This window comes from Blennius ocellaris (genome assembly GCF_963422515.1).
Source record: "Blennius ocellaris genome assembly, chromosome: 6".
Lineage (NCBI taxonomy): Eukaryota > Metazoa > Chordata > Actinopteri > Blenniiformes > Blenniidae > Blennius > Blennius ocellaris.
The window spans coordinates 4,087,844-4,114,678 of record NC_137655.1 but is presented as its reverse complement, the minus strand read 5'-3'; the positions used below and the strand labels follow the sequence as shown (position 1 = coordinate 4,114,678).

General features: G+C 47.3%; 1 protein-coding gene across 1 annotated transcript in view; it reads right to left on the bottom strand.

Annotated features, from left to right (window-relative positions):
- The window catches only part of gli2a (GLI family zinc finger 2a), a 60,288-nt gene that overhangs the window by 8,869 nt on the left and 24,584 nt on the right, over nt 1-26,835 (bottom strand). The window contains exons 2-8 of the mRNA XM_080498003.1: nt 24,370-24,475; nt 15,518-15,724; nt 12,893-13,117; nt 4,318-4,519; nt 3,905-4,100; nt 2,722-2,832; nt 1,954-2,094 (exon numbers count right to left, since the gene is read on the bottom strand). Of these exons, the coding sequence (XP_080354129.1) occupies nt 1,954-2,094; nt 2,722-2,832; nt 3,905-4,100; nt 4,318-4,519; nt 12,893-13,117; nt 15,518-15,724; nt 24,370-24,376 (1,089 nt within the window). The 5' untranslated portion in view covers nt 24,377-24,475. The remainder of the gene's footprint in view (nt 1-1,953; nt 2,095-2,721; nt 2,833-3,904; nt 4,101-4,317; nt 4,520-12,892; nt 13,118-15,517; nt 15,725-24,369; nt 24,476-26,835) is intronic.

Sequence of the window (26,835 nt, the reverse complement as noted above, 5' to 3'; positions counted from 1 at the left end):
AATACATACGTCAGATCCAAACGTTTCAAAAATACAAAAAAAGATTAATAAGCTTATTTTTATGTTTGAAAAACAACCAGCTGTACAACACAAGTCATTAAAGCTCCAGTTCCTACACACACACACACACACACACACACACACACACACACACACACACACACACACACACACACTTGTCAACAGACACACCGCATGCAAATATTCACACACTCGGAGGAACCACTTCATTTCCTGAGGACATCCCAGCCCTCAGCGCTCCGCCAAGGTGGTCACGTCGTCACCAGCGAGAAAGCGCCGCGGTCGGCGATTCTGCCGAGATCTATTTTGAGGGGAGGAGGAGGAGGAGGAGGAGGAGGGATGGAAAGTGTGTGACCCGAGAACAGGTCTCTATTTTCAGGTTACTCACAGCTGTGAGTCGACAATTATGGGCCTTTTAAAGTGGGGAAGCCGGGAGAAACCCACAGGTGTGTGTGTGTGTGTGTGTGTGTGTGTGTGTGTGTGTGTGTGTGTGCGTGCTCACATTTATGTAGTTTCTCATCCGAATCGCTTCAAACGCTCACATTAAAGAGACAGAAATGTAATCTATAATAGAAAACTCTTCAGGTGAACTCATGCTTCAGGTTAAGTTAATATCATTGGGGTCGGTTGGTCGTCAGTTTAACTTCGATTTACCGAAATGTAGTTTCTTTAAACATCGTCACATTCAGTATAGTATATATTATCATCGAGGTCTGGATGTCGAGGATCCCAAGGAAGCTATTTCGAGTTTTTATTAGACAAAGGAAATGGTAGGAAAAAAAAAAAAAAAAAATAGACAATGCAAGTTCATTGTGTGTATCTTTGACTGACGGTGAAAACCGTGCGTGTAACTGTAGAGGTGCTCGGGGATGTGTCGGGAAATGTTGAAGACAAAAACAAATCTTCTCAGGTTGAATTCTGAGCGTCTATGGAAAGCAGAAACCTGAAGAAATCCCCACGGCCGTCCTGCGAGACTCCAGGAATGCGCTGGCTTCACTTTATCCATCAAATCACCGTGGAACCCACTCTGGTTCGGCTGCAACACGGGCGCCGGTCCCGACCCGTCTTTGGAACAGACACCTGCCCCTCATACCCCCCCCCCCCCCCAACCTCTCCCACCCCCCAATGACTGACAGCCTGTCAGGAAGCGGAGAGCGAAAAGAGAAGTTGGCTCCAAAAAAGCAACATGACGATGGATTTATGGCCGGCCCTTTGGGCTTCAGGGCCTGGGAGTGAGATGTTAGAGGTGAAAGGTCACGAAGCCCTGACAGGTTTGTTGGGGAGGAGGGGGAGGGGGGGTCACAGCTGCAGGGCTCGGGCTTAAATTGGGCGAGAGCCGGACGGCTCATTAGTGTTGGACGCGTCGACCCAACAAGAAAGGATCAGTCAGTGGACGACTCGCTCGGCCTGAGCGGCAGAAAGGTGGTTTGACTTTTTACACACTGAGGATCTGATGGATCGACCACAACGAAACACAACCAAAGACCTTATTCACGCTCAAAGTATGTATGCAAACGGATGCACGTGCTCCATTTTGGCTTGAATCTACCAGAGGGACGCTGCTCATAGATCAACACGATGGACTTCTATCAAGAAGAAGAGTCGTACAGCGAGTTTTTGGAAAGAACAAGACCCAAGTCAAGGATAATAATGCTGGTCGGCGGTCAGAATTAATGTTGACATCGAGAAAGAGGGACAATCGGGGGCAATTACAACACTAACATCATTCACTTCTTATCTCAACACTGCCCCCCCATGGCTGCTGGTGTCACTGCTCCAAAGGCTCCAAATCTGTCGGCTCCATATCTAAAGCTGAACATGAGCCTTAAACGCCCAGACAAGCGACTCCGTGGAGCCGAACGCAGGATCGACACAGTAGACGACTGTAGAATCCCCGGTTCGGGACTCGTGGGGGTCGAGCTCAGCACTCACATGAACCAGCTGGTCCTGGGTGTCGTACTCCTTGGAACAGCCCTCCCAGTGGCAGTTGGTCTCATATATGGCCTCGGGCTCCTGTTTGCACTCATCTTTATCCAGGTCTTCGCTCAGGTCCAGGATCCCGCCGCCGTGGTCCTTGGGTGAATGAAAAAAAAAAAAAAATACAGCAGTGTGTCAGAGGCCCGCAGGGCGTCGGAATTCCTTCAAGAGAAAATATGCAAACAAAGATCGTTCACCCAATTCTGCGGTCAACGAGAGCAGAAAGCCTGACATAATATCTTATCTAGTTCCTGATCGTAGACGGAGTGGGAGATGTTTGCTCTCGTTCCAAGACAACGCCGCTCACCTCTGATTAACAGTGAGGCGGCGAGACGCTAAGTTAAACTGGAAGAAAGGAAAATATTGAGACGGCAATCGCAGATCTAAACACTGCGAGCACCGAAGAACCTGCTCTTTTTTTTTACTATAATTAGAGCGTATCATAAAACTTCAGTAGGAAATAGCAGTGATAACACAAGACGAAAAATCCAGGCTGTGAGAATTTACTTCTTGGTTAGTGAAGTAGCGTTAGCATCAGAGCTAGGCTAGCTCTACCAATATTCACATGGATGGAAAATCAAGGAAAAGCTGGATTTGGGGGGGCAATAAACCTTGAATACAATGTGGTTGGACCAACGAGACCATGCGAAAGTGTTGAAAAGCTGGATAATGTGACCCCCCTTTAAAAGTATCAAGGTCAACGTCAAGTTTCGATGGACTCACCTGAGACGTTGGTGAAATGGGCAGTGGGCCGTCTCCTTCGGTCTTCACCTTTGACCTCTTGGTGGTCAGTGGGTTGACGGTGCTGCTCACCGCTGGGTCTCCGCCAGAGTTCTGGAAGAGCAGGGGGAGTATTGAAGGTGTGCTCACACAATAGTCGTGAACTTTACTCAAACATGAGCCCAACTGTTCCAAGTCCCACGTTAGTGAGTCGCTGGTCTTTAAAAAAGAAAAAAAAACGATTGTTTAATTAATTCCCCGCTGACTCCCTCAACATCCACTCTCTCACTCATTAATGTCCTTCCATGATTAAAACCCACCGGATCCCAGCCCAGCTTCCCACGCCACAGCGAGCGACGGAGGGGGAACCAGATAACAGAGTCCCACAATGTTACTGTGTGATTTTCTCTCTTTTTCTTCTCCTCCTCGCTGCTCGGGAGACGTGAGAGAACCACAGCCCATAAGTCAGACTGGGACCCGCCGCCCAGACTAAACAGTTTAGACTCCTTTATGATCGCCAAAGCCACGAAGAAATATGAAAGAAGAGGAGTTATTGCCCTTACTACAGATTGCGGCTGTGGTGGCGGGGTGTATATGTGTGTGCGCATGTGCTGGGGTGGGGGGGGGGTTGTAATCCCACCCAGATGTCACAGTGCAGTTGAGCACTTCTGGGGGCCCTCGATGATTCACTCAGTTGGCTGGAAACCAAAAGTGAAAAAAAAAAAAAAGAATATGGTTCTGATCACAGTTGGAATAAAAGCTGAATGTGTGTGTGTCTGTGTGTGTGTGTGTGTGTTCTCTTTGACGGAGTGTGTGTGCAGAGACGTGCAAATAGCGTCTCTCGTGCGGCCGAGCGGCGTGGCGAAAGCGAGCGAGGCGGCGGGCCGAGGCGGAGTGATTCACAGCAAGTAGGGGGAAGTTTCCATGTGGACGTGTGGAGTGGCTGCCGTGTAAACAGAGCTGATAAAGAGAAAGGGAGGAAGACGGATGGAAGAAAGGAAAGTCTTGATGACAACCAATCCCTGAAGAGCCGGGCTTTCGCATGATTGATTTGCAGATCTGATAAAACGTATTATATCTCCTCTGATCCACTTTGTATTTGAAATTGTTGTTTTTTGTGCAGTTTTTTTGGGGGGATTTATTCGGAACCAGTTCGCCGTTTGAAACCGGAGAAGACGTTTCCCACCTGGTTGGCCTCCGACGTGGCGCTGTTGTGCGTGGACATGGGCGAGGCGGTGAGGGGGTGTTGCCGGGCGGAGAATGAGGACGGCGACGGCTGCATGAGCGGGGGAGTGTGTCCGAAGGCGTTGAGACCCCTCTGCTGGGACAAGAGTTGCTGGTAGGCCACTGGGTTGATGGGATGGGGGAAGCTGAAGGTGGGGCTGGGAGAGAATAATAAATAAATAAATAAATAAATAAAAAAGGTAGAAAAGATTAAATCACGACCACTATTAAATGAGGTCTGCCAGTATGACATATCGTCATTTCTTAAAAAAATCAGCACTGGAAAATCGGGAAAATCAATCCCCACTTTTTGCAGCAGTCGCAAATGCTGACGTCTCGGTGTGACTTCCAAAATAAAAGCGCGTGGCCACTCACCTGATCCCTCCCACCGACAGGTGTCCGTACGAGCTGCTGGCGGCCGAGCTGGAGCGAGAGTTGTTGATGTAGGCCACCAAGGAGTTGGGCGAGGTGCGGATCATCGTCTGCAGGTCGATGCTGGCGTCGGACAGCGGCGAGATGGACAGCGCCCTCTTCCTGCTCAGTCGCGGCGTCAGCCTCGGGCTGGAGAAGCGGGAGACTGCGCAAAGGAGAAGACTTCCTGTCAGCGTTGGACGCTCAACTCGTGTTGATAAACTTTTTTTTTTTTTTTAAGGTAGTGCAGATAAATACAAAACAGTAAACAATTCCAAAGATGTGTGAAAATGAACAATACATTCTATATACAAAAGTAATACAAACAAGTGCTACCTCAAATACTATTTACATAATGTGAGCGTGCGTGTGTGTTTGTGTGCGTGCGTGCTTGCATATGAAATACTAAGTGTGACTTGGTTATAAACAGAGGAGAAAGGAAATAGTTTGTATAGTGACATAGAAAGGAGCAAAAGAAAAAAAAAAGGTGAAATTATCCATTTTGTAGAAATTGGATGAGTTTGTTTTGGAATTGAGGTTCTATTGTTATAAATTCAGGGAGTGTCGACTGAGGTTCCGTAATAATATAGTCAGACAGCAGATTTTTCCATTGATGTCTACTGATATTATTTTTGGATTTCCAGTTTGTGAGGATGGTTTTCTTGGCGTGGTTGTTTTTTTGTTTTCTTTTAATAGTATCTGTACTTTCTGGAACGCATTTAAACTCAGCAATGTGTCGGTTACTGGTGGGTTCCCGTGGTCAGTCACAGTACTTTTAGTAGAGCTACACTACTAGAGCGCAGACCTTCGCCATCGCCACATTTGCTTGCGGAGCCGAGTTAGCATCGGTAGCCTGATGGCCGTTAGCTCATATTGAGGCGAAGGTAATTATTTTTAAACATAACAAAAACACAAAGTTATGCAGGGATGCACATGTGCTTAAATGTTAGAAATTAACCCAGGCTGAGAAAACTAAACAACATGTGTTTAAATGCTAAAGTCCACTTCTTAATGTGAATTAGAAGGTGCAATTGACAATTCTTCACCCTCAACATCAGCGTTTTAACCCCGTCCTGCTTGAACCAGCACAATCAAACGAGCGAAAGTTGTGAGTACAAGAGGTGGAGGTGGATTACGGCCTGTTATTACACGGGATCAGTCCAAACGGGGGGGGGGGGCACTCTCACAATACGATATTGTGGTTTTCGTCCAAACTAACTGACCACAAGCCAACGCGTTTGAAGTTTGACCCGACGGCGACTGAGGCTCGGCGCTGACCAGCAGTTACCCTGGTCCATGTGCCGTTCAGCCCTCGAGCAATGTAGCAGAGGTCACAGCCATGCTTAAGCAGCACTCTTATCTCCTGCATCTCTCTCTCTCTCTCTCTCGCCCAACACTGCCCCTCTATTTAACATTTGCATCCTCTTGTGCATAATGAATTGGCTCCAATCGCTCTCAGTAATTACCTTGATAGCAATCTCTTTCAGCCCGTTGTACTTAAGGCAAGTTAAATGGAGGCAATTTGAACAAATTGATTTCAGAATACTATTTAACAACGACAACAAAAACAACAACAAAAAAAAGGAAAACGGGTGAACAAAGGTAGGGTTTCTTCTGCACGCTTGTGAGGAATGACTGCCGTTCCCATGAACTTTAAAAAGGGGGTTATTTATTTTTCCACACGTGCCGACAGTCCATCGGCTCGTGCACATTTTTTTTTTTTTTTTTTTTTTTAATCTCGGCGGCTCGCGGCTCGCCGTGGCGGCCGGAGGGCCGGAGACGGATCGGTTGGATCAACAGGTGCCGGTTTCCCCCAGCGCAGCGCCGGCGTAATTAAGACTCACAGCAGACATCATCAGAGGCGCGAGAGGCAGGAAACTCATAATAGGCCCATCACAGCTCACCTCTGCAGATGTATGGCGACCCCGACACACACACACACACACACACACACACACACACACACACACACACACACACACACACACACACACACACACACACACACACACACACACACACACACACAGCATGTCAACCCCACCGCTGTCAATATGTTGCCAATCGCCGACTCTGTGCTGCTCGGAGCCCTCGCAACCCCCCCCCCCCCCGGAGCCAAATGAATCGAGGCACCGCCGTAATCACCGCGCCAGACCTGCAGCCATAAAGCGGGGGCCTTTTGCTTCCAGAGCTATTACGGCTGGAGGTGGCGAGTCGTAAAGCAAAGGCACATGCACTCCAGTTAAAAGGCCCGAGGGAACCTCGGACGGCAGACGACAGTAGTCGGAGTTGAAACGGAAAGAAAGGAGAGTTGATGGAGATGTGCATCGGAGACAACGAGTGGTTCACAGGAGGAGTTGACGATTAAAATCAAAGGAGAGGAAGCGACAATCAAACACGAACGGGCGAATGAATGGGCGGTTTGTTTTGTGTTGACGCTTCCCGGCTCGGCACGCAGACGCTAGTTTGCATTTTATTTTATTTATTTATTTTTTTAACGAGGAGCCAAGCTTGCAGATCGTGCCAGCAGATTTAATAGGAGATATGTGAATTAATATCCCCCCCCCCCCCTTTATATAAAGCAGGAAAAAAAAAAAGGCCTCACAACCTGGAGACTGGCGCCTGCCTCACCCCCTCTGGGCTCAGCGCCCGAAACCCCCCCCCCCCCACACACACACCCCCATCTATACGTTGAGCTCAGCTCCCAAGAATTGGGAAAAAAAAAAAAACCCTCCAGCTGAAAAAACTTAAAAGTTGCAGCAATTTTCAGTCTCCTGGAAGCCGGGGCGCCGACAATCCACACCTTCCTTCTGCTTTCGGCTCGGTGTTGTTAAAAGTAGATGTCCTTGATCTAAACTAATTTTAAATGGAATGAATTTCTCACACGCACGCACGCACACACACGCACACGCACACACACACACACACACACACACACACACACACACCCTGCTCAGCGCTCGGTAAAGGGGTGTTTTATAGGTGGTGGTTGTAATTGAAAGGGTGAACAGGTTCCGGCAGGGAGCGAGAAAACAGATGTTGCACAGGCCGCAGCGACGCAGCAGTGTGTGGTGACACAGCTCGTGTGTGTGTGTGTGTGTGTGTGTGTGTGTGTGTATATGCGGGAACCCATCATGGTCTGGAGGCGACTGTGGGATCTGGATTTATATAGAGACGCGTGATTACGGGCACGACGCTCAGCGCCGATACTGTAAATGGGAAACTGAATCTGCTTACAAATCGACGCTTATTTAACTCAACAATTTGATTTGTGTTGCGCCGAATACAAACAACAACACTTTTACTGTTTTGACTTTGTGGATTGTATATTTAAGATTCAAGATTTGCCATTTGTACACATAAACCAACATTTTAGCACAAGGGAATTCTTTGGGCTTCCTTTCTCGCTTTTAGTTCTATTTTTTGACATTAAGAGAAAACACTCTACAGAGTGATACAGAATGCTGCAGCTGAAGTACGACAGTGTTCGCCTCTACTACTAAACATTATTATTGCAGGATAAGTTGCTCCTTTACATCATGCGATTGAATCGTTTAGTTTAGAACCTGTTCAACTGTGCCCAACTTTCGTTGGCGGAGGTAATGAGTAAAGGCCAATGCAAACTCTGAGGAATGCCACTACCTTGACGGGAAAATGGACACGACTCTACGGGTTCTTAAATAACAGCCTCCGAGAAAGTTCTGGTTTTTTTTCTCGCTTGGCCCCACCATGTAATCTTTGGCCTGGCCGCCTTGACCTTGAGTACAGTGAAGCACGAGCTTCTCTGCTCGGGGCGACCGACTGCCAACTTCAGCATACCAGCCTTGAGCCAGTGCCAGCAGGCCCCCCCCCCCCCTCGTCCCCGTCCCCCCCGGGACCCCCTGAGCCAGCCAGAGCAGGGGCATGTTTATTTTCCCTACTAAATCTCACTAATACTAACACTGTGAATTTTATTAGTGGAGGAGCGCGGAGGGATGGGGGGAGGTGGTGGTGAGGGGGGGGGGGGGGGGGGGGGGGGGGGTCGTGCTGAATCCTCTATGAGCCCCAGTGTCCAGCCCCCAAAAGCCGCCGTTGTGTTTGCCAGCGTGTTTATGCACACACTTCCACCCGTGCGCTCATGAACCAACATATAGTTAAGTGTTTGTGTGTGCAGTCTGAGGGGGCCGGTACCCCCCCCCCCCTCACCCCCCCACCCCCCCAAAACCTACCCTCGCCTCCTCACCACATCAGTGCACATGTCTGTCTCCCTCGCTCCCTCTGCTGTATCAACACTGAAACATTTCTTTTTCCTCAGGATGGCAGACATTTACTTTGGCTGTTGCTTTTGTCGTGGGAGTTTCAACACCCCCCCCCCCCCAGCCCCCCACCCACCCCCACCCCCCCAACACCACAAACCGCTGTGATAGTTCGCTGCCCACCCAGCCTTACATACCTGCACATTCACAGACAAACATCCCTCTGAAAGACGCCCAATGTGTACGACCATGATGTGACTGTATTCTCCCCCCCGACACTCCAAGCGGTGAACCGACGCCGATGCGAGTCATACCGAAATGCTGGAATTCTTTTTTTTTCCCCCTCTCCGGCTTTGGAGACAAGGGGAAAAGTGGCTTTTCACATACTTGGGGTTACTTTCTGGTTCTGTCTATTGCAAGAGCAGAATGTTTTTATCGTCTACATGCTTTGCACTGTTAAAAACTCCAGACGTTTTAATATAATCCCACAAATGATGTATTTTTCCATCTAAATTGACGTTGAAATCTGTGATTGTTGGATTGTTTAATTTGTTTCAACGATGTTTCTTTGGAAGCGATTAGTCCTTAGATGATGACAAGTCATCCCTCAGAATGTCATGCAAATTGGGCGAGTAGTTTTTTGGTTGATAAAAAATATATAAAAACCAATAAATACACGGGCGAAAACGTAACCATTTCCTCAGCTGGCTCAACGTGACTTTTATTTGCTGACTTTATTATTCTTCCCAATGTGAGGCGAACTCGGAAACGACACCATTTAATGAGTGACGTCACATCATCTCCACACACAACGCATGCAAACCAAAATCGCAATCTAAATGTGTGTGCACATTATATTTTTAGCACGCATTATGGATTATATTCTTAAATACGTCCCTATTTTACTGACCGGTTGAGGAAAAAAAAACTAGTTGAAATGGATTCGGTCAAAAATAACAGCTGTTTCGAGTAAAATGTGATTTTAGCCGGACATTGCAATGTGCAAAAAAAAGTTGTAGAAGCAGTTGCGGTGTGTTGCTGAGACTTTTATAACCACGAACACGAGCGTTTGGGCCTGTCCGTCATTCGCTCATGTCTCTGGGGGACAAAAACACAGTGGTTTTTTTACACGGTGCAACAAATTGGTTGTGTGTTCTACAAAAAAAAAAGACATTTAGAGCCTTCAAACAGCATATCAAGGCAGTGTTGTATTAAAATCAGTCACGCTCATTCATTTGTGTTTAAATATTCCCAACACTACATCCCCGAAAACCCTGAAACGCACCACAAAGACCTGCAGTGGTGTCAAATCCCTTTACAGGCGCGAGGGTCTGCAGCCACCGAGACAATTTTACTGGAAGGCAGAGAAAGCGGGTTATTGAGTGGGGGAAAACCGGGTTCACTGAGGACTTCTGCATTCCTCGCAGTGGCTTGACTCGAATTTTTAAATGCGCGAATTGATATTTAATAAGGATTTCATCCGCGCCGCCGTCCAAAACCAACGGCGGAGGGTGAGGCGCGTGTTTGCCACCTCTGCCACGCGACACCTCTTCAGTCGCTCCGGCTCATGAAATGAGGCTTTCTGAACTCCGAGGCCGAGGTTTTTACACCGCAGCCGCCATTACCCCCTCGGTCAGTACGGCCCACTGTGTCCGTTGGGTCCGTTGGCCCCGGGGCCCCGACCACATCACTCCCGGGATGGTAAACAGAAGCTGGGGGGGGGGGGGGGGGTGTTGTGGTTCCACCAGCAAACAGCTAAACCAAACAAATGTGGGCACGGCTGCACAGCGGCGGTCATTGAGGTGGCTTCAGGTGGAGGGGAGGGTGGAAAGAGAGGTGGTCCCACCCCCCCTCCTCACCCCCCCCCACCTACCTCTCCATCACCGCCGCGTTTAGCGGTCGTTAATTTGAAAGATTAATGGCCAATGGATCCCATATCTGATTCGCTTTCTTTGTTCTTCCTCTCGTTCCCTCTGTCGGGACGTGAAGCAGCCGGTGATGGATGCCTCAGGTGAGGCTCCGCATTATTATTCCATTCCGGCCAACGTTCGCTTCATTTAAATACAGTGTGTTTTTCTAAAACTACATTACAACACTCTTTGCCCTCGAGTGATAAAACATTATCGTTCTTTTAAACAGCTGGTGAACGGAGGTCACTTGTTATGGACTATTTTAATAACGTATTTGTCAAGAAATACAAGCAGGGTTTAGGTAAAAACAAAAGGTTGTATGAGGTATATGTTCCAACAGCACATCAATTCATCTCAAAAAGAATCGCAAATAAATTGTGTGCTTAGATTTTCAGTCATGGATAATTATGATCATATCTAAACATTTATAAACATTAACGCATTTCTGTTTGTGTGAGAAAGTTGAACCTGACCTGCAGCTTTTCAGCCAAATTTCTCCTTTCAAACGGTAAATGAGAGGAGATGTGACGTCTCTGTGACGCCAATTGAACTCTGGTATTAATCAGTAATTTTGTGCGATCGAGGCTAAGCCCCGCCTCCTCGGGGCGGCTGTCATGTCGCCCCAGGCTGCTCAGACAGACGACAAGAGAGAGAGAGAGAGAGAGAGAAATCAAGAAATCCTCTCTTTTATTGAAGATTATCTGTTAAAAATTAAGCAAATACAGTTCAGGGCCCATTGTTAGTTTGTTGGCATAAACATAACTGGACAGTATTACGGTTTATTCATATATTTTATAGAAACAAGTTCTTGCGCTGGCGCCCTCTATTGGGGATACAGGGGTATAGCTGCATTACAGTCTGAGCAGAGCGTGACATTCGATTTTCTCTTGTTTTGCTGGATGTGTGATTTGTAGTAGAAAGAAGCAAAAGGCAGTGAAGGAACACGGTCGTCCTCGGTGCCGGTCAGGCGATTTGATTATCGGACGTCGACTTTCAAGCGCGGGTTTTCCACCGCGCGCCTCTTTTCTACTTCCCCCGAGCCGCTTTTCTAACTCCCATTCATGAGGGTTGAAAGTTTCTTGGACGCTTCTGGCGGCTTGAACTCCAGACGTCTGTTCTGCTGCCCGACTGTCGTCTTGACAGAGGGCCGGGATTCTGAACCGGTGTGAAAGAACAGGCTGCTCTCTGTAAGTCTGAGAGGAAGAAAAAACAACAAAAACACGTGCGGGGGGGGTCGTTGGTAACCCGCCTCATCGGCAGCGTCCGCAAAGTTAATCCCTCGAATTAACAGCAGACACGAAGGTATCACGGTCATGTCACTCGATTCTCACCCTCTAAATCCTGAACGCCGCTTTTAATGATGAGCCTGGACTTAAACTTTTTTTTTCGGGGGGGGAGGGGGGGGGAAGGATGTTACTCATAATAACAGCACAACACACCTGAAACAGCATCTGAATGAGAGACTCCAAAGAGATTTTTTTTTTTTTTTTTTTTACAAGCTCCTGGCCTTGGGGCCTCGACTAATCGCGGCCCCTGTGCGTCAAAGAGTAAAAAAAAAAAAAAAAAAAATCATCAGCTTTGATGTGGGAAACACATGAAAAAGCCTCAAGACGATGGAATCAACATGCCCGGTGCTGAGAACAAAGGATGGGGGGGGCGTTAAAGTCTGGATGATTCAAACTATGCACTTTAGTACCACGAGTACGGTACTATGGTACTATTGACATTATTACTCTTGTCCAAGTAGTTTAATGTCATTCATGTGTCGCGTCCTCAGTCTGCACTCTCCACCAAACTTTACCTGATTGTTGTATGACAGTATTAAGTCTGAATCCTGCAGTGAATCTGCACGACATAAAGGGTAAAATACTGTGATCTGATAGGCTAGAAACCATGTTAAAACCATAAAACTATTATATGTGTAGTAAAGAACACGTCATAAACACACAGATGCACAGAATAAAGTTGCATTTGGCTCCGCGATTGACGGATGTCGACAAAATCGAGACAAGCTGATGAGGAAGAGAAGGAGAATAAGGAAAAAGTAGAGCACAGCTTTTAACATTTTGTCACGACGACGCAGTAGAATATCGGAAATGATCAGAATTGGCACCGCATATGATGGAGGCCCGGGTCTGGTGTGGAAAACAATCTGAATCGGCGCTTTCACACAACAGGTGTGAGCAAAACAACCTGAATTGGGTAGCATTTCCCTGCAGTGTGAACGAGGCCTTACTGGACTTATTGGAGTTGCCAGTTTGACGCGCTTTACTTTCGTCGATTCTTGTTGTATTGTTTTCTGGCTTTTGCTCGCAGAGTCACTGTGACGTGAGGTTTGAACACAAATCGAAAAACAACTAAACATGTCGACACAGTCAGAGTTCTTGTTCTCACCGTCCACTGGACTGATGTAATCCGGGAGATGAGCTGCAGCTGCCGCCGCCGCCGCCGCCGCCGCTGCAGCCGCCGCCGCCGCCGCCCCGCTCTGCATCAACAGGTCGCCGTAGGGACTCCTCTGGCTGGCGCTGGTCATGAGGTGGTAGTACTCGGTGGGGTTGGCCCCCGGCGGCGGCGGCGGCAGACTGAACAGGGCTCGGTCCTTCAGGTGTTCGTGAGTCACTGCAGGGGGGGGGGGAAGAGAGAGAAACGGAGGACAAACCGTTCAGTTTGAAGACTCGAGTGAAAGGCGTCCTGATCGGAGGAGTCACGGCAACGTCTGACACAACCTTTGACTGGGCGACGGGAAAAAAAACAAAGCCGTGAACTAAGAGGCTGTAAGAACGACTTGACAGAGGAGACGGGCGCCCTACTTTTACACACTCCAGGATTTGTGCTCGCATGCACGCCCCGGGGCGTGAGGCTTTTGATAAAGAAAAACGCCTGATGTCTTTGAGGCTCGCTGGGTTGTAGGGGAAACGTCCCCGGGGAGGAAAGAGGAAGCAAGAGAGAAGGGGGGAGGGGGGAGGGGGAGGGGGGGTACGGAGGGAAGGAATACCACATTCCAGCACCGCTCTGATGGTGTGTGTTGCTTTATGTTTGACAGTCTCACACAGAGTGCAGGTGCACACACACACACACACACACACACACACACACACACACACACACACACACACACACTAGAAAACAAAGTCGAAGGGACACTGATGTAAAAGCGGGTTGAATACTTGTACCCAGTAAAATGTCGGAAACTATAAGAGTGACAGATGGACGATTGCGTCTCTGCCCTTCCTCCTCTCCTCTTCCTCCACATCTCAGGGTGAGTGGGGGGGGGGCTGATTGTGGATTCATATGCAAACGGGTGAAAACATGGGAGGAAGTAAATGCTGGGATCATTGAGGGATTTTTTTTTTTTTTTTTTTTTGAAGGGGGCCACAAAAAAACACAGACGCTTCGTTCCTTTTTGCACACATAGAAGACACACACATAGTACGCATATATAAAATCCCAGAAAATCTGGACACATCAGAAGCAATTAGGCCGCGGCCGTGGAAACGGCGAACAGAACCCGGCCGTGCTCATTCAGGTTTTCCATGGCTGCCAGATCACATTACATCTGCCGCGAGGCTGTGCGTTCTGTGCGTGTTTGTGGGTGCGAGCCCCCATTTGGTAAACACAGTGAGACGAGAGGATATGCTCACAATAACAAAACAAAAAAAAAATCTAAATGTGAAAAATGAAGTTTTCTGTTGTATTTTTTGAGAAGTGTGTGATAACCCAAGTTTGGGACTTGAAGGTTTTCTCTTTATCGGTCTTATGCTAGAATCAAGATCTGTTGTGAACCGCTGACCCTGGACCCGATACGGAAGAAGGTGAAGATGAATGGATCGCGATTGTTTTTTAAAAGATTATACTGAGTGTGCTCAAGAACCTCTTCAAAATATGAAGCCAAGACGTCACTCATCTGTCTTTTCTTTTCTGCTGTTGCTGCAGACCTGAAGGAAATATATAAACTGTATGCGCGGCATTACGCCGACGACAACTTCTAGCTTAAACACGGTGCCAAAAGAGTTTGGGTTCAACAAACACTCTTGTATTTATGCCTGTCGGGCGGGGATCACTATCACAAGTTTACAAACGCTTCACTGAGCTCCACAGGCCTTATTTGTGTTTGACAGGGCCGCACAAAGCGGTAGTATTCCCCCCCCCACCCCCCGCCGCGCTATCAGCGACAGCATCTCTTTGCATTAGTGGAAAGTTGGGGAGGCGCTGCTGATTCACAGGCGCCCCGGTGGCTCCTGTTCTCTACCGACCGGAGCCGGACCCAACAGAAACCACCGCAGCGTTTTTTTTTCCCCACGTTTCATTAAACTCCCCGCGATGAAAGTTGTTGTTGTTGCCTTCTGGCATTTTGTTGTTGTTGCTGTGGGTTTTTTTTGCGTTGCGCTGCTTCTGGGGGCCACTGCAACTTAACCATGGTTCCAACACCTCCATAACCGTACCCCTTACCACGCCATAGAACGACACGTCGGCCACGCTGTCGCGTGCTGCGGTTCTCGTCTGCCATGAGCTCCTCCAGTTTCTTTTTCGTTATCCAGGAAACAGGCGCAGAATCCTGAGAGGTCTTTCATTTGTTTCGTTGCCATTCCTACACTCACAACTTCCCTCACTACCTTTCTAATCAGAGGATTAATTTTAGCAGAATATTTAACAACGAATAACAACATTTGGATTAACTTTTTTTTAACATAAAGAGGTTCTACTCAGAGTTTTTGAATTAAAATGCATACATTTAATGATAATCATCATAAAATCAAATTTTTTTTTAAACACTATTTAGGGAATAATCACAATTGATCTCGTGTCTGAATGTTGTTAACTGACCTTTTTCCACGTGTCACTACATTTAAAAGTTATTTCGTGGCCTTCAAAGAGGCCAAACTTGCAATTCCTCTCAAATTCGGGTCAATTTGCTTTATAAAGCAAAGGTTAGCGACACATCCGGGCACAGCAATGCACTTACGTTTTCTCTAACATATTTGCTGAGTGGTGGGTGGTAAAGACCGGAGGGAGTCTCACCTTCTGCGGGGCTCAGTCCTCGGGCAGCTGAGATCATGGAGAGGGTGGGGCTGCCGTGTATCGAGCGCAGGTAGTGCTCCATGTGGGGGCTGACGTACGGGTGAGGGGGGCTGAAGGGGGACTCGCCCGTCCCGGCCGCGGCGTGGGGCGACAGGCGGATCAGGGAGATGTCCGAGATGACCGGGCTGCCCGTCAGTCCTGGAGGTCTGTGGAAAGTAAATTAAAACAAAACAAAAACAAAACAGGCTGGATGAGGTAAAGGAAACAAATATAGGGAGATTGAAAAAGGAAAAAACAAAATAAGGGAGGAGGGTCATAGTGTAAGGAGAAGAGAAGAGAACGATAAGGCGTTGCTGTTAATTTAACTACTTTGCATTGTGCTGCCGTTATCGTCACGACTGATCTTATCCGGTTTTGCTCACAGACAAGCCTTAACTTCTGTTATCCCACTGAAGTGTCTCCAGTTCTCAATCCCCCCCCCCCCCCCCCTTCCCCCCTCCGCTAATGTATAATAATCCTCTTTTGTTTGTCTTCTCCTATTGAGCCCCAGAGCTACAGACAAGTCCAGACCCAGGGACTGCTGGCAGGACGCGTCTCCTCCGCCTCGGCGGGACAAAACTACCGGGTCCCTCATCAGCTATTCCCTGATAAGACGCCACGGCCGGATGCTCGTAACCCCCCCCCCGAGTGAGCTCCTCTACGTCGCAGCGAGTTTGAAGTTCGTCCGCACGCCTGCCGGACAAAATCAGGCTGCGCGATAAATTTGTCATCTCTGGCTGGTAAGTGGTAGTTTTACGTTCCACGCAGGAACGCAGACGAGCAAGTGTTGCAATCCTCCGTCGCCCCGGGGCGGCCGGAGCTCAATAAGCGACTGTCTGTGAATGGCTGCTGGTTGCATCGGTGCAACCAGAGGTGCATTTTGGTTGTTATTAGTCCCTCGGTGTGTGTGTGTGTGTGTGTGTGTGTGTGTGTGTGTGTGTGTGGTATGGACACCCGGGAGAAGACCAGCCCTCAGAGGCACACTTCAGCTGGAGACACGATGACTAACCCACATCGAGCTTTATAAACCTTTATAGACTCGGAAATGCTCGGTGTGTCTAATTTGTAAGGTTCCTGCTTGTTGGTGCCGGCGGACACGTCCACCAGTGTTCGGCGTCACTGTTAAAAACTCGGAACTGACAGGGTGTCGATTTCAGAATTGAACTTGTTGGAAGTCTCCGAGAAAAGAAAACCAAAGTTCTTGGACTACTTGTTCATTTTTTTTTTTTTTTTTCCCCTTTTCTATTTCTCGTAACAGGTACAGCGCCGGTAAACAGTTGGGAGTTGAATCACGATATCCTTTTCCACATCTGGTCAACGTTTTGACCTGAAATATTCTTTCCTTTTTTTTTTACATTTTCAAACTCAGAAGAACCAGAGAGGTGATGATTTCTGCCGGTGAAATCCATCAGACGATGGGCTCAGTCACATGATGCGTGCACACACACACACACATGCACACACACACACCGACAATGAAGACGGCGGAGGAGCCTTCTCCACAGTGACTCAGAGTGAACATTGTGTAAGCCGTTCAATGGCTGCCGTGAACAAATGACTGTTTATATGTGTGGTTTTTGATCCTTGGCAGCATCAACTGCAGGCTGGTTACGCCGCATGTGTGTGTGTGTGTGTGTGTGCATGTGTGTGTGTTTGCAGGAAAGAGCTCTATGAGTTAGATAAATGTGAAAAAAACCAAAAAAAAGAAGAAGACCTGCACATCTTTGTGGTTTGAAATCAGGCAGGACGAAGAATTTTGGAATGCTGCGTGAAACCGACGCAGGTTGTAGTTGTTTACTGTGGCTATGAAAGGTGGGCGAGAGAAACTCACCACCTAACCCCCCTCCTCCCCTCCCCTCCTCCCCAACACACACACAAACACACACACCATTCCTCCGCCAGCCTGCGCCCGGGCCGGCCCTGCCCAGAGCCCTCGCTCCGTTTCCCGTAAGCGCCTGCAGACTGTCGGCCTTGTCCGAGGGCCAACTTTCTGCCGTCGGGCCCCGCCACTCTTCCCCCTTACAAACAACCATAAAGGGCCCTCTGTTCTGGGCGCGAGGGGAGAAGTGAGGAGAAACAGACGCTCCGTGCACAAAAAAAAAAAAAAAAACACACTTTCGCCCGGTCCGCACGCCGAGCGGTTGGCACTGCCTCCTCGGGATTAGTGCCTGGCTGAAGGACTACCTGGTAAGCCGGCTCCATGTGGGTCTCCCCTCCAACTAAACCCGGAGACTCAAAGCTCGTCGGGGAGATTTCACACTGGGGTTCCCGGCATTTGGCTAAAAAATAAAGCCCTAATGACGGGAGAGTCTAATGTGTTTCCTGAATTAAATGGTTATTAGAAACACCTGTACAGCAGCAGCTTTAGCACTTTGCTCCCTCTTCACTCGGGATTAATGCTGCATGAACCACCATGGACACCAGACTTTGGTTCAAACTTCGAATTATTTGATACGCAAAAAAAAATAAAACATTTTTCCAAGAATAAAACTTGTATGAACAGTTTTTGCCCTTTTTCAAAAAGTCCCAACGTAAACAAGTTAATTGTTCTCTTCTCAAATATAAAGTTTATCTGCATAAAAGGCATTGCAAATCATTTTATTTTGATGAGCTGTTGAAGACCAGATTATCAGCAGCTCATTTTGTTGAGGTAGTCTAAATACTTTCCCGCTCATCACAATCCCATTGTTGCTAATTTAGTTACTCTAATTTCCGGACGTTGACTCGCTAAACATTTTCAGAATAAATCCCCCAAAAAACTGTGAGAAAATGTCCAATACAAAGCTGATGAGAGAAGCAGATCAAAGATCAGCATTTGTTGCCATGGAGACGCTCCCCGCTCAATGTTTCACGGTGATGTAGCTACCTATTTAGCATCGATATGAGCTAACGGCTACCGTGTTAGCGATGCTAGCTCGGTACCGCAAACAAACGTGGCGTTGGCGACGGTCTACCGAGTGTAGCTCTAGATCAAATAGCATCAACTAATCTCTGAAAGGATCAAGCAATTTAATCCAAATATCTAAAAGTTTGACTGGAAGTTTTTGAAGTTCCTAAAGAAGTTTCACATCTTGCAGGAAATGTCGCCTTAACAAGCCTGAACTAAAGAAGCTTTATGGATGAAAGTGTGTGAACTTCTGTCGCCTACGTGATATTCTGAGAGGATGTTGTTGAGCGATATCTCAGGACTTAATTGACTCTTTTTCCGCTTGTTATTTTTTTTGGTCTTTAAATTAAAATGTACTTTATCGAGGGAAACAGAAGCAGAAACTGATGTGTATGCTTCACATGGAGGACGAGGAGGGATCACAGAAAATACGTTAATAGGTGATTACGCCGGTCGTCAACGGTTTCACGAGAAATGGGGATAGTTGGTGAATATGGAAATACACTTTGTACACATGCTGAACGTGTAGAAAAGTAGTGCGAAATGTGTACTCAGAGAGGTTTGAAGTACTACTAGAGAGATCTCGTTCAGTTTTTTTAAAAATTTAAAAAATTGACTTTATATATACTTCATTGATTGCTTTTTTAAAATCTCATTGGCTTTATTTCAATATATCCATATTCTGTATTGGATTATTTAAAGCACTGTAAAAGACTTTGTGTCTGAATAGTGGTTATATACTTATTTTTTTAATTAAAAAAATACAAAAAAAACTTGTCCAATAAAGGTTCAAATCCAACAATGAAGTCTTGTCTGAACATGCTGTCAGAAGAAATCAATTTGATCACAATAAAAATACCTGAGCTGCACGTCACCGAGCCACTTTGCAGCCTTTTTGCCTCGAACCCGTCTATCAGCAAAAGTTGTTTGTTTCTCTGACGGACGGCTGAGTTGGCTCGCAACCGCCGCAGCTGCACTAAATCACTCAGAACCACCGAAGGTGCGCGTGAAGCCACGATAATAAGGTGAAATTTACTGCCGCTGCCTCTCGGGAGGCTGCAAATAACAGCCTTGTCTGGCAGGTCCCATCATCGCAGCCTTGTCGGTCCACCCTCTTCCTGACAAGACGTTACTTGAAGCCCGTGCGTTTCCAGCAGCTCCAGCCACGCCGCTAGGCTACCGCTAGGCTCTCCAGGGGTCCGGCGGCGGGGGGGGGGGGCTGCGTCTTAATCAGCGGCTGTCATTTAAAGGGCCTTTCATCATACCTGAGCAGCATGGGTGGCTGCAGCAGTGGAAACAGGCCCGGGGAGGGCTGAAGAAACGCTTGGCCTCTCGTCTTGGCGGCGGGAAAAGCGCAGGGATAGACGGCGAGGTAGGAAGCGGGCCTAAGCCGGGAGATGACATGCTCTCAGCGAGGTAATTGCTATTTGCCTTGTGTGTTCGGTCCCGTGTGATTACATCCTCTCTGTTGTTGCATTGTTAAAAGTTAAAACTGCGCTGTGAGAAAAAGTGATTTGGACAAGGTGCGGCTTGTCGAGCATACGAGTCGCCTCGTGATTAAGTGTATGGCAGAGCGTGCGCGTACGTCGGTGCAGCACGGCGGTGAGGGGAATTAAACCGACTCGGTACTCGGAGTCCCAGTTCAAAATCAAACCCCGCTGCACCCGTCAGTAGAAGTTCCTCCAGAACAGGGGTGCTCAATATGTCGATCGCGATCTACCAGTCGATCGCGAAGGTAGTAATAGTAGATCGCATGACATTAGAAAAAAAATTGACGCTGGTGTAATGAAACTAATTTACCTTTCCGAATTACGAGTACAATCGAACGCGGCGTCAGATGACGGCTGAGTTTTTCTGACCTTCAGGTCACCGCACATGCGCAAACAACGACGCTAAGTGTGGCAAAGCTAACAAGCTAGTCAGCGAGTTAGCGCAAATTTGAAGCCCTCGCTTTTGCTGGACCAAGTGAGAAGACGAAGACGTGTCACTTTCATGAGGAATGGGAGGTGGACTTTTTTTTCACAATGTCATTTTCGAAGTGCGTTTGTCTCGTCTGCCAGTCGACCGTCGCGAAACCAAAGAAGGGTCGTCAGAGTAAACTCAGGTAATTCTTAAAATTTCAGATCGCATGCTCAGCTTAGTTCAAACATAGTTCGATCGAGATCAAATCAGAGGTTGAACGGAAGATTGGAGTCTAAGTGCTTTAAATAAAACGTGACTTCTATTCAGCCACAAGTCCAATAACCAATCCGCTAACCGCTGTGTAAAAACTCACGGTTGCACAAATAAGCTCATTTCAACCTTCTGGAGATCAACGCCTTAATCTACGAGTGTGAAAATGTTCAATCACCGTGTTTAACACCTTCTCTCTGTGAGGAGTCGTGTCACCGCGCTCCAATACAAACGTCCCCGCCTGCTGACCAACAAGTTAGTATTTGCCTCTCTGGCATTTTCCCTGCTGGCTCATGGTGGGATGAATTATGGTGCGACACACTCGCTTCTGTACTTCTGGGCAGCGAAGGTGATTAAGATAAATCACCAAGGCGGGCCCCTCAGGGGACGAGCTGAGATCCTGCCTTGGTTGTTGTTTATTTTTTAAATTTTTTTGGGGGGGGGACCCTGATCAGGACGCTCAGGACCGGAGACTACGTGATGCTGCGCTGGTTGAGAAGCGGGGCCCAGTGGGGCTGCTGGGATAACACACTTAAATGAGATGGGGATCATATTGACGGTATATTGACTTCACCGCTGTCACATGCCATTTGGTGTTTTTTTGAGAATTAAAACAGGGACCGTGCAATAAACCGTGACATTTTTTTCCCGCCCCCACTGATTTGCAGCATCCCGGGCCTTCAGATTGACGGGGCCCCTTGTCTCTTCGCAGCACATTCCTGGCTGTAACTCAGGGTGGAGCATCCAAACTCAAAACACGAGGCGTGACGGCGAGTCCTGACGGTAGCCGGCGAGAAACAACACAAATATAACCAAGTGTCAGTCACGAAGCGCGAACGACCAATCGGCAGCCGTGAAATAAAAACGCCCGACCCCTATAATTCCCACCCCTCCACCTCGTCCCACTGCCTTTGTTTTGTTTTTTTTGAAACCAAACCAAAAACAATGACGGGTAAAACAACATCAATCCAAATGGCTGATCTGGAAACTGTAGTTTATCAACACATTCCACTGTGAGGAGCGGTGGGTCTTGAACGGGCCGGCCGCCCGTTGAGCCGGACCACAACTGTTTGTGTACAGGGGGGCGGCGGCAGGCCACAGCCCCCCCCCCCCCCCACCCCCAATCCTCCTCTCGACTGCTTCCTAAAAACCATAAATACGGGGGACCGTGGAACGAGCGGGTGGGATCCGGGTTTCTCATCCGTTGCGTTGTCACTGAGGTTCTGGGAACGGAAGACTGGATTTCAGATGCTAATTACCAAGTCAAACACGCTGGCATGGCGACTGGGTTTCCCCCGAGCGTCCTCCACAATACGGCACCGGAGAGCTGCGTCCGAGTCCAAGTTCTGGTGTCGTGCCATGTGAGGATGTTCCGAATGTGTTGCAGAGGCGGTTCGGAATCGGGCGTGTTTGATCTCCGAGGAACGGAGACGGACGGGCAGAACACAATCAACAAGGTTCCTACTTTTGAATTCTGGACTTAGAAATGTGCTAAGAAATGCGTTTGCAAGACTCAGTTCCCCCCCCCCCCCCCCTTCCCTGTCAACGGTTTGGAATAACAAGAATAAAAAGCCTATTTAGATGCAGTTCTTTCCGTGCAATGACAATCTAACCACTAAAAGAGGCCTTGTATTCAAAATGTTTGATTTTTAAACTTTAGATTTAAGTGTTTGATCAATTTGGTTTTGATGTTCCTTCTGATATTCTTTCTCAATCTGGGCAAGTAACATATTTTTGTAACTTTCTGTTTTATTTCCATTTATTCCAAACTGGCGATGATGGCTTACAGAAGACGTGGAATGTGTGTGAACGATGACAAAACATAAACCGACAGAAATAGAGAGTTCGGAGGTGCGGTCAATGAAGTGGGTTATGTAAACTGGGTATAAAAGTTTTGTTCCTGTCTCATAATCTTTGTCAGCTCATGGTTAGTCAGGCAAGTGTTTTCAGTTTCTCAGTTTAGTTTGAGTGTCTGCAATCAAGAGTTGTTACAGTCTCTTCAAATAAATAAAATACATTCATATGTCTCAACCCAAATCGAGACGAGGACATAAGCGTGAGAGCACACGCCACACGTTTGACAAAGTAAATAGATGAAGAAGCCATACAAACTCAAAAAAGATCAATAGGTAACGGCCAGGCGGGAAAAAAAAAAAAAGGAAGGTGGTGAGGGAACCGACTGAGCAAATGATTCAAGGACCAAATCTCACTCTATCTCACTCTGCCGTCTTAAAAAACAAAAAACAAAAAAAAAAACCTACAGTACAGTTGAGCCAGAACGGCAATGCAAGCTCTCATTACGTTGCGTGCAAACAATAAAGTACGCCAATTCCCGTGATCCTTTCGGTGGGAGAAGCGCAACGGCGATACTCCGCAATGACCCCCGTTGACAAAGTGCTGCCACCTAGTGCCCCGCGACGGCGCCGCGCCCCGCTTCTCGGAGACGCCGCGGCGTAATTAGGTGAATTTGGCGCACGCTGGGGGGAAAAAAGACGGCCACATCAAGGCCTTGATGAATTAGTGGGAGCACTCTGTCAGAGTCACGTCACATTAATCACAACAAAGCGAGTGCACAGACCCCCCCCACCACCCTCCACCCCCCGCACCCCCCCACTCTCTCTCTCTTCTTCGCTATGCCGGTGATAAATAGCTCTGCCTCCGCCGTGTATCACCTGATCTTGCTGAATGTAAATGTAACAGCAGAGTTCTCCCAAAACCTCTATTGATCTTACTCCCAGGGTCCCTTCCTTGGATTGTGGTACTTTTTGATAAGGCAGATGGGGAAGGCGTGGTAATGTTAAGAAGGCCAAACTTTTATGGTAATGCTGCATCCATAAAGCAGGAAAACAAATGAATGCGTCTTTCTTTTTTAGGTCAGGTTCGGATACAAGTAACAAAGCAAACCGGACTTCCAACCTATTAATCCGGCGGTACGAGCCAGTGTTCTTAATCATTTTGTCTCGTTACAAATCATACCACAAAATAAATAATAAATTCTCCTGATTTCTTGGTGCAATACATGTGTGAAGGTGACCGACGACACGCCAACTAACAGATATATATATTTTAAAAGGTTCCCAGATTGCTAAAGATGGGAATAGAAACAGCAACTTCCTTTTCTGGGTAAAAGTGTAGAAAAGAGCCTCAGCCCTGCAGACCATGACCTGGACAACCAGCTTCCACCGGATGATCAGCTTTAACCGGGTATGGCTCTCAGGATGATTCATCATCACCCAGGGACCGATCAATTCGATTTTGGGACGTTAAAAATAAACCGTTTCTGAATTAATCCCCCCAAAAAAACTGTGGAAACAAAATATCCCATACAAAGCGGATGAGAGAGGCACCTCATGGAAGGAGATCTAAGGAGATCAGCGTCCGTTGCCATGGAGACGCTCCCCGTAGCTACCTGACCTATCCCAGTTAGCATTGATCTGAGCTAACGGCTATCATGCTACCGAGTGTAGCTCTAGTTCATCATGTAAACCAAGCAGAAGAAGAAGAAAGCATACGTTATCGATCCCCTTTGCGCCCATTGTATTCACAGTTAATCTTATAAACACATGCGCGGAGCGGTCAGGCCTTTGCGGATGAAAGGTTTTATAAAGGCCTCAAGACCGCCACAGGCCCGAAGCGGAACACAGCGAACTGATTTTAATATGCTTGTAGGATTATGTCTTGTTGCATACGTGAGATAATTCATCACTGCCATATCCTAATAGAAAAGAAAAGAAAGAAATCCCGAGGCTCACACCGTGCATACTGTGGAGTGGATGGGGGTCATAATGGTACCAGGCCCTCGTGGTGCCTCACGTCGATGGGGATCTGCGTGTGAAAAGTGGGGAAAAGATGGTGGGTTCCTGCAAGCACACAAGAAAACAGATGAGAAAAAAAGTGAACTCCCAGTTCATTAAATGTGGTCCAATCAGAGAAGCGCTGACACAATGCGGAGCATGATTGAGGTTTAATAAAGTTGAAAGAACTCACAGGGGTTTCATTACAGAATGAGACACAACTCTATTTACAGTTCCCGTAAACCGCCGTAATTGAAACCTTCTACACTGTCTGTGGCTTTTTTTTCCCCTCTTCCTCTCCCCACCGAAGAACTGTTCATATCATTAACGTCTCACTCCATCCAATAAGACCAACGCAGCTTTTGTACAACGGCGAATGTTATTTTTACGTGTCAGACGAAGAATGCACGAACGCACCACTTCCTGCCATAAACGGTCTGATGCCTTTAGGGAAGTCTCTTAAGAACAACACAGCCACTTTTCATTAATTACTGTCATTACAGCAGGAGGGGCACGAGTCGTCGTCGTGCGGAGGAGGAGAGCTCTAATCACAGTCAAAAGGCCTACTAATTCACCCTGGTTTGATTTGTTCAGGATTCAGATGTTTGAAGGAGGGGGGGGGGGGGGGGTAACAAACAAACAAAAAAAACAAACCACAAGATAGAATAAGAAATGTGTATTCGTGTGTGAATCTGCTACTGCGATGAGACGGAAATAAAACAAAAAAAGCACAGGACAGAGCAGCGCCCTCAGGTTTCCAGATAAACTCGAGCAGATTAAGACAGTTTACTTCTGGTGATGCGACGTAATGTACATCCCTGCAGGTCTCATTTAATCAGCAGTGATGTATTACTCAGGTTTACCTTCCATCCACTTAATCTATTCAATCAGGTCCACAATGCAGCTCCCCACCCCCCCCCCCCCCCCCCCCCCCACACACCCCCACCCTGTTTGCCATTCTTGTCCTCTTCTGCTGTGGAGAGCTTTTAATGTGAAACATTTGTGCACAACGTTTTGTGTTTCTCTGATGCTCTGGGAAAATAAACATAAAGCGCAAGAAACTGGAACTGGTAAGCTGATGAAACATGTTTTCTGCACGTGGTCAGTGGAACAGAACTTTATTTAATCTGCCAAGACAAAATACCCCCCCCCCCCCCCCGCAAAAAAAAAGACTTTTTTTTTTTTTTAATATTCCTTCCTGTGATAAGATGTGCTGCTCGGCTGTGGAACAAGGTGTAACAGGACCCCGAGCCCCCGGGGGCCGCGGCAGAATGTGGGATGTTGTTTTTAGGTGACGCTGGTTACAAAGGCCGACATTACAGCTACTTAACCCTGATTGAGCCTTTTGTTACCGTGACTGGTTCAATCATGGCGACGCTGCACCGTCTTGTTCTTGGTTAATTCTGATGGGATTACACACGGCTGGGAGAAGCGTTTCCCTGAAGGCAACGCTGAATTGGGGAAACGTTTAACTGCTGTGGAATTTGCTTTAGAGCACGCACCGCCTCGTCGTAATTGTTTTTTGGTTTTTTTTCTTTCCTCTCACTCTCTTTCTCTCTCCTTTGAGAACTCAAACTTTATTGAAGTCTAGCATTACTCACGCAACGCAACTGGTGTTCATTTCCTGAATTTGATCGGCGTTCAGAATCAATTTGATAATCTTATAATTAAATGCCCCGTCCGTCTTCTAAATCCCGATTAATCTCTGAGTGGGACGAGGCCCACTCATGACAAAAGGCAGGTTGCGTTCCATTTCGAGACCAAGAAAAGAAAAGAGAAAACAAAACAGACACATATTCACCAGTGTCCATAGAGAGTGTGAGTCACCAGTTGTTTTAATAGCAGATTATATGAAGAAATCTCCCCTGAACGTAGGAAAAACATGCAAATGGTTCCAGCTGTGACAAAAAGACAGATTTTACTGCATTATGCGAACAAATAACATCCTAAATTGGGTTTTTTTAACACACAAAAACGCTTGATGTCCCCTCATGTCAGGCCTGAATATACGTCTAAAAATTAATGAACAAAGTTGCCTCATACACAGCAATGTTAGAAAACAGTTGTTTACTTTGTTGTTGTTGTTTAAATGGCGTGAGCACCTTGAATGGCAGCTACCTCCACTGGTGTGTGAATGTGACTAATAATGACATAAAGCACTTTGGGGGTGGGTCAAGTGAAATCCATTTTCCATCTATTTGTTTGTAATTACCCTGAACGACAGGTTGTGGTTTGAGGGTTACCGTTGGGTCGTATCGGATGTGGTTGCCGGGCCGACTGCCTGGCCATCATTCAGAGTAACAGGAGCTACAATTTGCCAAATTACACTTACGCCAACGCGAACCTTTACAAACCTTACATCACCTGCTTAACTTCTGTATCGTGACAAGAATTTCAAGACAAATGTCTCAGATGTACTTCTTACA